This window comes from Odontesthes bonariensis, chromosome 3, assembly GCF_027942865.1.
Source record: "Odontesthes bonariensis isolate fOdoBon6 chromosome 3, fOdoBon6.hap1, whole genome shotgun sequence".
NCBI classification, from domain to species: Eukaryota; Metazoa; Chordata; class Actinopteri; order Atheriniformes; family Atherinopsidae; genus Odontesthes; species Odontesthes bonariensis.
The window spans coordinates 20,504,815-20,516,693 of record NC_134508.1 but is presented as its reverse complement, the minus strand read 5'-3'; the positions used below and the strand labels follow the sequence as shown (position 1 = coordinate 20,516,693).

The 11,879-nt window shown below is 39.7% G+C and overlaps 1 protein-coding gene across 1 annotated transcript; it reads left to right on the top strand.

Moving 5' to 3' along the window:
• The first annotated feature begins 342 nt into the window (after window positions 1–342).
• On the top strand, window positions 343–11,494 carry larp4ab (La ribonucleoprotein 4Ab). Its single transcript, XM_075460898.1, has 15 exons — window positions 343–748; window positions 2,687–2,825; window positions 3,124–3,367; window positions 3,629–3,765; window positions 4,770–4,873; window positions 5,164–5,274; window positions 5,622–5,675; window positions 6,273–6,476; window positions 6,696–6,799; window positions 7,329–7,517; window positions 7,778–7,826; window positions 7,962–8,123; window positions 8,228–8,361; window positions 8,466–8,655; window positions 8,994–11,494. Exons 1-15 carry the CDS (start codon window positions 746–748, stop codon window positions 9,351–9,353), a joined length of 2,184 nt encoding a protein of 727 aa, XP_075317013.1. The 5' UTR covers window positions 343–745; the 3' UTR covers window positions 9,354–11,494.
• Window positions 11,495–11,879: the final 385 nt, after the last annotated feature.

Below are 11,879 nucleotides of genomic sequence, written 5' to 3'. Positions count from 1 at the left end.
CATTAAAAATACATAAAAGAATATAAAGACTACTCCGAATTAATAAAGACAAAAGTTAGAATTATGTAGGATTTGTTGTGGTCGCAGCACAACCCTTTTAGTTTGCATGCTGTTAATTTGATTCATCTGTTTCTGTGTCTTTCCCGGGACATTCAGTGGAACTGGGCAATCGCCTCTGAAATGTGTAAACTTTCTTTTCAATTAAATGTAACAAGTAAAACGGGTGTAAATTAAGAGCAGTTGTTATGGTTCTCGTGAGTGCATCAGGCCCACTGCTTCAGCGGTGAACGGCCTCCTCAGAGGTCACAGACGCTGCGCGGCCGTTAAGGTCGAAGCGGGCGGGGTGCAGCAGCCTGTAGGAGGGTGGCAGGCAGGCAGTCAGGCAGGCAGAAGACGCAGCTGTCACATGCTAAGTTAACCGCGGCGAAGCTGACATACGGGTTGAGAAGTTGACGGAAGAAGGCAACTAATAACATGCGGAGCGCTTTTCGATAACTTATAGTGCAAAAGTCGCGAGTCTTACACGTCGGTTTAAGTTGTGGTCGGAGCGACTGTTCGAACCGGACAACGCGCTGGCGTAACGGCTGACTGGTGACGGCGGAGAAAGCAAGGACGAGTAACTCTGAACAAGTGCGACCGATATTTTTTTTGTTGAACGCGTTTAAGTCTTCCTTGAACAAGAAGCCCGCCGAGTCAGTTCAGTTTACCGGAGCTGAAGAGGACAGAAATCGAGGATTAAATCAGCATGGTAAGTGTGGGCCTTGAAGCGGCTGGACCAGCTAACGAGTGCCAACCTGTTTTTGTTCCCACTTTGCAGGTTTACGCACTGCATTGTTTCAGCACACCGCATCAGCCTGTTGGAGTCGTACGCCAACATTTTAGTTGGAATGTCTTCTACAAACTGAACCACGGCTTTTACTGGTCTATATGGGCAATTATCACAATTTAACTCGACATGACAAACAAATTGGCTTCAGTTAGTAAAGTAAGTCCGGTTCCAACTGGTCTTCGAGTAAACACAAGCTAGTTAGCTTAATGCCGGTGTTGGTGGGTGCCGCAAGTTAAGATGGGTTACGTGAAAATGAAAGCACTACCAACCAATTCTAATCAAGTAACACATTTATATTGACACGTCGAAACTGTAGAAACTTCTACCGCTCCGCAGCATATCGCGCTTAACGATTTGACATTGCACGTGTAGCAACTACAGCACGTGATTCGTGTTAAACGTTAGCTGTTGCACAACGGTAGCTGAGTGGCTACCGAAGACAAAGGTCGACGGGGACATTAACTGCTGATGGTAATCAAGTTAATCATGGCTTGTGTATATATTAATTGCTAACACGTGTGTCTGAAATGCACAAACGTGAGCTTTCTGAGTATCGTGGCACTTTTAACATAGCAGGGGCACATTTGCACCACGTGCTCCTCCCTAACCTCTGAGTCAGACTACTTTGCTTCACATTAAATACAGGGCTGCCGTTCGTGAGCCAAAGTTTTGATATTAGTCGGATTTGGGCGTTAAAGTTGTGGGGGTTTAAGATTAACATACTTTTTTGCTTTCTTCAGCGAACTTTGCACCTTAATGGTTTTGCAATGGGTGACAGGTCGCAGACGGAGCCTTGTTGAATCCACGTTGAAGCTCAGAGGCGGACCCGCGCCATGTATGGTTGCATGTGACCGACGGAGGGGCGTGGTTAGAGTAAAGAGGAAGCCAATGAAATGTCGGGCTTACGGTGTACTGGTGCAAGGCCTTTGCAAAATCTGCAATAGGTGCTCCATGCTGGTGTCCCTTCATTCACTGGTTTGGATCAAGTATATTTAGATAAGAAAGTTGTTTTTGACACTTTTCCCTTCATGTAAGCCATACACACAATTCGTTTGATTTTTGTTCACACACCACTTGCCAGTTTTACTTGTTTATATTTTTTTTAAAGTAGACCTTTTATTCCCATCCACAATTTCACAAGCTGATGCTTTCCAAGGTCTTAGTTCACTAAACACTATAATTTTCTCATAATTATGGAGAATGTGAAGTTGACATCACTTTATGTTAAATTTGGAATATTTGGGTTTGTTTATGCACCAGACTGTAAGCGTCCCACTAGCACGATGTGGTTCTTTGTATGCAGGGTGCCCGCATAATAAGCTTCAGGATATTGCTTCTATAAACATACTGTAGACTAACTTCTAAAAATCAATGTCAGTTTCTTCCTGCAAAACAATGATAATCCATCAGTCCACTGCAAGTAAAAATAAACTTTAAGTTTATTTAAGAAGTTCCTCGATTGTAGGAAAATTGTAATACCCGCTGACAACAAATCCATAAAAAGATCACACAGCTGTTTTTGTATTTGCTACAAATGTTTTACTTTATTAAACCTGCCAAAAAGGTGGTGGAATTTTTAGGGTCAAATTCCAGCACAACACAGGCGTGTTAACCAGCAGATGTCGCACAGTGTTACTGTGAAAGGGTTTGTTGGGTTCCTTAAATCTGTAACATTTCAACTCACACAGTGTGCAGACAGTAGGAGAGCGTTCCATACAAGATGGCATTTTCAAATTCTTTGATATTAAACATTTCTGAAATCAGAAAATACTGGGTAGTTATTTCTTGGTAACATGAAACAAAAGTGTTTTGTTAAGAGTTTTCTGCAACTTACATTATGTTCTGGTAATTGTGCAGGTAACTACAAAGGGAGCAGGTCTTAATCCCAATGCCAAAGTGTGGCAGGAGATCCCTGCCCAACAGAATGACCTTCCTGGGGGACCAGAGGATTCTCCTTTGCTGCAGACCTACGCTCTTCCTGCTGAGATGACTGAGGGTATGAGCATTTTAACTGTCATTTAATTTCTTCTGTGTTGAATGATTTTAAAAAAACAAAAACAAAAAAAAACCTGTTTCTCCTGAGCTGCTTTCTCCTTGAAGAATGTGGAGAGACGAGTGTAGACATGAATAGTATTTACTGAACTTTATCAAGATAATTGCAGGCAGACGTGGTATTTGAGGAAATCATGTCTCCTGGCTTTGGGCGTATGCAGTAAATGCAAAGTGAATGTTTAGTATGGAGGTAATATCGTCATCAATCTGTTAATTATTATTTTTTTTTTTTTTTGTCTTAGGTTATTCAGATGTTCCCTCCTCAGGAGGTAAAGGATGCTACCCTGAATATGTAGACGGCACTGCTGACTGCGTCCCTGTACCCGTTGGCAGTGTGAATGACATTGAGCAGCTCGATTTAGGGTACACGGGCTTTGATCCACAAGGCGAATGTGCCACAGATAATGAAGTGTCTAAGGAACAGCCAGTGACTGAAGAGAGTCTGCGAGAGTCTTTAAAGAAACGACTGGAGTTCTGTTTTTCTAGGTGAGTGGTGTGGTAATTTACAAACTTCTTTTTAGATTTTTCTGTTAGATACTGTTGTTTTTTTCAGTATCAACTCAGGCTTATAGATGCATAAGAGAGTGTGTTTCCTACAAGATGATTGACAGAAGAGTTGTGTTTTGAACTACATCTTCATAAGAAATATTTGCTGTATTTATAAGTCTGTAATTCCAGAGAGGGCAGTAAAGTAGCTCATGAGTCATATGAAGGGTTGATGTATCTATAATTGTTGGGTGTTTGCAGAGAAAACCTGTCTAAGGACCTGTACCTGATATCCCAGATGGACAGTGATCAGTTTGTTCCTGTCTGGACCGTTGCTTGCATGGAGGACATCAAAGCTCTCACCACTGATATGGACCTTATTTTGGATGTACTGAGAGGTACTAATATTACTCTACTCCTTCTATTTGTGAGAAACTTTTGAAGATGTACAGCTACAAGTTCAGACAGCAGCAGTTTAATTTAAATACTTTGCACATATATCAAACTGAAAAATCCATACACATAATGTGAAGGTTTTATGGAGTCTTGCTAATTAAATTGTTGAGTTATCGTGGACATGTTGTCAAGATTTACCAGTCATTGGTGAGAAATCAAGGCAGTGGCACTGCTAAGATCTCAAGATGATGTGAGGTTTTTAATAAACTTTACGGGCATTGTTACTGGATTAAAGCAACGGCTTGGTTTTATCGTTTTATGCCACATCCCAGTGAGAGAATTGAAGCGGCAGATTCTGACCATACAGGAAGGTAGATGTGTAGTATGACTTGAAACGTGGCACAGAATCTCTTGTCAATCTCACAAAAATCAGCCAGCTATGAAATGGTTTCAGCAAAGTAAATCGAGGTCATGTATAACAAGATCTGCTGCACAGCCTGAAGTTTCCAGGACATCCTCAATCTCTTATTCTGACAGTTTTGTGAGGCGAGTTATCTGTAGTCCTTTGTTACAGAAAGAATATTTCAGGATTTTACGCGAAAGCTCAGAGCTAACGTCTGACCATGTGCACCGAATTTGGTCAGAATACCTTGAACCGCTTTGAAATGTCTGTAAAATAGACTCCAACTGCACACTCTAAGAAATATAGGATTAGAAAACAAGTTTTGTGTGACCCTGTCCAGACTTTTTTGCGTATAGGGAAAAATAAATTTATACAAGTTTGACTAGAAAAAATGGTGGAAATATGTGCAGCAGGAGTGTCTGTATCGTTTCCACAGCACCACAGTGGTCAGTTGGTGTAGTTTTTACTGCTTAGTTTTTTTTTGTTTCCCTTTTTTGTTTGTCTGCAAGCTGTAGTTGTTTGTAGTTCATGAAGCTGTTTATAGAGTTTTAGCTCTTCCATCAGTGACAAAACGTGTGTGTTTACATGTTTTTGTTTTCACAGCCTCTCCCATGGTGCAGGTTGATGAAGCTGGTGATAAGGTTCGACCTAACCACAGTCGCTGCATCATTATTCTCAGAGAAGTGCCAGACACTACCCCCGTTGAGGTAAAGATGGTGTCTCGCAGCATACTAAGCAGTCATCTGTGTGTCTTGTTAAAGTGTAAATCCTGCCAACAAGATGCTGCCAGATGTTTCTGCTCGCTTATACCTTGATGCTACTCACCTATTAAGCACAGAGACTTGGTGTACCTGCTTCAGTGCGATGTCACAATATATTTTCTTTCTTTGATTAATTTGTTGTTCCCTGCCAGCTTGCCATCAAAGATCCTGTAGGTGGCTGGAGATATTCTATATAATCGGAAATGTATAACGTGTTCTTTGCGTTCTTTTTACAGGAAATAGAGGCTCTTTTTCAGAGTAAAAACTGCCCAAAAGTGCTAAGTGCAGAGTTTGCTCACAACAGCAACTGGTACATAACATTTCAATCAGATATGGATGCTCTACAGGTATGTCTGTTTTTATTGAAGTCAACATGGATAATTATTGTTTTTTTGGGAGCATGACTGAACAACTGCTCAGAGTTTTTTGTTGTCGTTCAGTGTGCTTCATGGGAGGTGGAAAGATGTTTTTTCTATGGACAACAATTGATTATCTTGTTAAATGCAGAATTGTTGTAGCAAAGGAATTGATCATGTTTTCAGCAATGTCAGCTTGTTGAGGGGAGCAGGAAGTTACAGAACTGAATTTTTCACTAAACCTCTGGAAGTGAAAGCTTTTGGTTTATTTTTGTATTTTAAAGAGGACAAAATTGAGTTTGCAGAAATGTGAGTTGTTTTTTTTTCTTTTTTCTCAGGCTTATAGATACCTAAGAGAGGAAGTGAAAGTGTTCCAGGGGAAGCCAATCATGGTAAGTAGCACATCATTTACTTTGACTGCTAAGTTTTAACCCCAGCCTTGATCTCTGCTAAACTCTGGTCATAAATAAAACAAGAGTGTGATGCTCACCATAAAAATGTATGTATACAGAAACTTAATAAACAAGGTGGTCATGTAGTGGTCGGTTTGTCAGGATTGGTACGAATGCAATACTTCTGACAGTCTCATTGTCCGCACTGTCACAATTTGTTTCAGCTGGACTTTGAACAAATGAGTCTTTATCCTGTAAATAAATCTTATCTGTGCCCCAGTGATGATCAGTATCGCGCTTGGAAGGACCCATATGCACTGTGGCTATCTGGGAGGAACTTTGAGTTTCTTTACATTATTCTGTATCTCTGCTTCCATTCTGTACCCCCACCACCCTCACCCATCTTCCTCCACCTCCCCTTGCCCTTTTCTCCCCGTCCCTTCTTTTTCTTCCCCTAGTTAGTGCAGTGTTTTATGGCCTTATGACCGTGAGATTATGAGATCTGAGGGGACTAAAGAACTATGGAGAAACGACAATGATAATTGTAGGTACACTGGAAGTGTTGCCTCTTCACATCTTTGATTGTCTTCTCTTTAGGCCCGCATTAAGGCCATTAACACGTTCTTTGGAAAGAAAGGCTTCCACAGAGTGGATTCAGGTGTGTACCAACAGCATGTCCAGCCACAGGCCCAATACGACTACATGCAGCAGGTCTACAGCCCTCAGCAGCAGTACCCTGTTTATCCTGTGATGTCATCTTCCTGGAACCCTTCTGTCATGCCTCACTTTGAAACGCCACTGGTGAGGACATTTATAATGCCTTCTATGACAAATTCTGAAGAGAAAATTTATGTTGAACTGTTGACATAACAGCTGTTATAATATATTTAGCCCGTCTATTTACAGTTATTTTTGTTCAAAGCTGCGGAGATGCATCTTTTGGGTGTAATTGAACGTGTAATTCTCCAGAAATGTAATTGTATTTTTTAATTTTTTTTTTAAAATTATTGTTATATTTAGGCACCCTTCCCCAACGGTGGATTCATGAATGGTTACAGCAGCCCAGGAAGCTACAAAGCAAACTCAAGCTCTGTCAACACCCATCGTCCCATTGCAAGGAACAGGTAGGTTCAAGTTATGACATGATAAAAGTCTCATTCAAGCCAAGTCTTGATTAGCTTTTGTCATGAAATACAGGCGTATGTGGGTAGTTGGTGTTTTTTTTTAATATACAGGCGAGGGGGGTGTGAGGTAGATCTTTATCAGTCTAAACCTTTTTAACGCCTAGAGCACAAAGTTTGGGGTTTCAAAAATTATAGGACAGACGCACAGAATCAGGCAAAATGAATCTTTTTGTAGTCTGTGACTCCTGAATTATACGACACAAACGTTGACAGAACCACATGTTCAGTTAGACCTCTTAAAACTAAAAATCTAAATCTAAAACTTAAAATGGCAAATGCTGTCAGAGCACTTGGATCCTTTCATTTACCTTTCTAAGGGGTACTGCTAAACCATATTCCTTTGATTTTCACATGTTTGCAAAGCAAAAGGGGTACGGTACAGCAATGCTTTAGTCATGATTACATTTGCAAAACCTTATTTTACGATGGACCTGATTTTCAATCGTTTGTGTTGTTTGTTTGGACCTAGAAACCACATAAAAGGTCACCCTAGGCCTGTAGATGTCCCCTCATCTTTGGCCTCTGGGAGCTTGATTGATGGTTCCCTGAGAACACTGGACCTCCAAACATCTGGGACACTGTGTGGCTCCACAGCACAGACAGTTTCTCTGTCCTCCTTCAACCTTAAAGGCATTTCTTCCATGGCCACTATACCCAGGTGAATTGATATTATCTTGTGTGTTAAAATTATTACCCATTAACATTTTGATAGTTTTCAAATCAAGACGTCATTTGCTGATATACCCCGAGAATTGTGTTTACACAAGTTGTGGACATGACTCAAGCTTTCAGGACATTTGACTCGATTGGTGTAAAAGGCACGTTTATCTGTTTTTGTCATCAGTTCCACAGAAGGTGTTTTTTTTGTGTTTTGTTACATACAAAAAATTCTGATTTATTAATTTCTCTTTCTTTTAGGAGAGCTGCTAATAGAAGCGTGAGGAGAAACCGAGATCAACATATAACGGTAGTCATATAAATCCTTTTTTACATTTGTCTCAGGACTGTTTTTTATTTATTTGTGGAAATCTTGGTGTTCTTTCATATCTCCAGTTTATTGTAATATATATATTTGTTTTTTGATCACTCGTGTGAAATCCAGAAACCTGTCCCTCTGATGGAGGCCAAAGCACCACCCCCTAAGTTTGACCTTGCAGCTTCCAATTTTCCTCCTTTACCGGGATCTGTGGTCACTGTGCTGGGAGAAACTATGACAGAGATGCGCCTTTCTGATGTTGTGCGTGGACTAAAGGTTCCGACCAAGGTGACTTGTACTCTTTTTAACTTGATTTTTTTTTTTTTTTTTTTTTTGAGTAAAATGTTTCACAGTGCGTGTAAATAATATATTTAATTTATTTTCTCTCTCAGGCTGTAAGCCAAGACGACAGTTCGACTCAACAAACAAAAGACTTGGGAAGTCCTGAAAGCAAAGCGGATCCTGTGACCCAGGTTGCCAAACCTTCACCTGTGACCCCACAAATGGCGGCCCCACTGTCATTAAGGTAAGTTAAACTTTGGGATGATAAAATGCCCTTAAATAACAAGAGTAAATGCATGAAATAACTTATCCATTGTTTCCATCCTCTTTTTTTTTTTTTTTTTTCAGTCCTTCTCAACCTGTAACGAAAGAGGATAAAACTGAACCTCCTCTTCCAAAGGGAAGCATTTCACCATCCACAGAAGCCCCCTCCTCAACCGTGTCAGAACATCCACTTAACATGTGCAGTCAGGCTGATGAGGAGGGTGTTACCACAGAAACACCCTCCTCATCGCTCACTTCTCCAACCTCTGAACAGGTAAGGCCTGCTATCCAGGATAAGCACCTTGTGATAGTATGTAGTTGTGTATTGATTCATGGATTATTCCTTTGATGGAGAGAGGCTTTCTGAGCTTTGAAATGCAGACCAGTATTAAAATAGAAGAAAGTCAAACCACTGCACCATACTCTCCTTTCCTTCTTAATGATGTTGCTTTTCAATGTAAAGTTAAATATTCAAAGGATATTTGTTTTTTGGAAACTTATTGTCACCAAGAATTTTTGTTATCATTTACTTTATAGATCTGTGTATATTTATATGTATCCCTTCCTAATATATTATGATTTTTCTTTTTTCTGCAATTATTAACTAATCAGGAACCAAAAAAGCTCAGCTATGCAGAGGTGTGCCAGAGGCCAGCTCGAGATCTACCACCATCACAGATGCCGTCTCCTGCTTCTTCAGCCAGCCAACCACTGCAAGAGCTCAAGGTCAACACGGTTGAGGAGCCACGGCTCTGCTCCAGGCAAACTCCAGAGAAGCGTGGAGATAAACGGCCTCCTCGGCAACCGTTGCGCTCTGTCAGAGGAGCACCTGGCCAAACCAGAGTCAAAGGATCCGGGATGAAGATACGAGAGCATCAGAGGGGCCTAAACACTGGCAATCCATTTTCCCCACAGCGAGGAGCTAGACGCAGTGGCAAGGAGCAGAACATTCCCCCAACTTCACCAAAATAACTAAAGGGGGGGTAAAAAAAACTAAGGAAGCTTTATTTGTAAATATATTAAATATGTACATAGACAAATGAATATATTTGTTTTGATAGACATTATCAAAGAATCTCAAAGTTGTTGCCAGCTTGAAATTATTCTGAAAGACTGGATTAGATATTCCCCATTAGTAGTTCAGAATACCCCCCCCCCCCCCCCCCACACACACACACACACACACACACACACACAATAGGGTTTTGGAAAACAAAAAAAAACAAAGCTGAAAAACTTTGTTGATCTTATGCCGACATGCTGTTGCCCCTGCTGCGATGGACATACCATGTTGTATATTGCACCTTTTATTCAGTGTGTCCACGATATTAACAGTTACTCCCATAGACGGGCTTAATCTTTAGCATCTGCGTGTATTTGTGAGACAGTGAAAGGAGGAATATTTTTTTTTAACTGTGTAATCTAACAAACTAGAATTTTGTCAACATCAGAAATGACAACAAGGTAAACTTGTTTTTATTTTTTAAGTCATTTGCATACTCTGCAATAGCTTTTTATCAAACAGTTATGCATTGATATCAAGGATGGATGACTTGAACAAAATGAAATGGAACATATTTAATCCATGGCATCATAAGGGAAATAGTTTTTTTGTTTTTGTTTTTTTAAAAAAACCTTTGTGGATGGTTTGAAAACATCAATGTTTATAGAAAGCTTTGATTTATGTTTGTGAAATCTTGCTGTACAAATAATGGTAGCGAGTACAGTTTGTAATGGTTGGATTTATGTGCTCCTGACATGGTATTGGTTTCATCTGGCAGGTTTTGTCCTGGTGCTGAAAATATTAGATCAATACTTTTAGTAAAGTCTGTAGCAGATTGTAGTGTTGGAAAGTTTATGGACATTTTATAACATTTCTGTTTGAAAAAATCCTCAAACATCTTTTTTTTCTTTCTTTCTTTTTTCACATGAATCCTAAAGTAGACCAAGAACTCGCATGAAAAAAAAAAAAAAAGTTAGAAATCTGAGCAGCTTAATTATGTGAACCGTTGCTCTGTATTTACATACAGAAGTTTAAATCTTTCCTCCTTCAACAGCTTAAACTTTGGGATTTTGATGGGTCGATCACCTCATGTCTTCTCACTGCATTTCTTTTAGTGAGAGGTCAGGACATTGAATGTGCCATTCCAAGAACATCAACTTCATTATCTTTTAACCTTTCTGTGGAGGAGGAGCTTGAATACTTTAATTGTCTTTAGAAAGAGTCCTGATGTGCTGACACTTTTATTTTGAATGTATTTGTTTGAACGCTGATGCCACTCTGACCCAGATGGAACGCAATGGGTTCAAACCACGACAATAACGTCACTGTTTTTATTTTCCACAAACTGTTTAGAATGGTAATACATGCCCGTTGTTTGCCAATTAGCATTCTGTTTAGTGAGCATAATGCTTAGTGAGAAACAGAAATATCTCAGTAATATTGGTGACCGTCTCGGAGCTTAACTTGGTTTCAGTTCTGGCTTTTGATGTTGCGTAACTCACTTTTAGCCACGGGTCAAAAAATAACAATCGTACTTTACGGTCACTTTTGCACCGCCAAATAACCCATCATAAACGTCATTGGACTGTGGGAGGAAACCACACAGGCACATGGAGTCCAGACAAAGGTCCCAGTCAAATTTCAAACCAGAAACCTTCATTATAGCATATTGTAGGATGTGGACGGTTCTTTCAGCTTCTGTAAGGAGGTTGGAGTACAATGGCCACTGCTTATAAATTATCCAAAGGTCTTGAAGCAGGTGTATATAATGTTTTCACCACTTGATAAAAGTTGCTGTTTTATGGTTGACTAGTTTTCTTCAACTGATTTTGTATTGGCTCTCCTTGGGAGTGTGTGAGATGGGGAGAGTTGAGGTGTACAGTAGCAGATAACATGGATGATGCCTGTTTCCAGTTCTATAATTGTTTTTTTCTTTCTCATTGTATTCAGAGCGTCTTTATCATTTTGTAAATTGATGTCTTCACTGTTCTGAGAAACTTGTTTCTTTTTTTTTTTTTAACCAACAACTGAGTTGGACAGGGACGTGTACCGATGGCCTGATAATGAATAGAACATACCTGTGGTTGTAAATAAAATGCACTCAATTTAATCTCAAAGCTTTCTGTCCTTACAGAAGATGTGGGAAGGGCTTACACAGCACAACACATTTGTGTTATGATTTCATCTGAATAATAGAATAGAAGTGTGTTTGGCACAAACCTCTGGTGTGTTTACCAGTTTTTATTTCAGCGTAATAACTTTGAGCACATCATCTTTCACACAGGAATGTTTTTTAATATTCATTCAGCCAATTCATTCATTTAGCTTGCCAATACCATTTAATTTAAATCAAAATTCTGTTAATGGCAGAAACACGGGATTGCAGTTTTTCAACTTAGCACATACTGGTTTATCAAATGAATGTTGAAATGCGATCGGTTGTATGTAAATAAAGATATATATTTTTAAAGATGTTATGTGGATTTTATATCTGA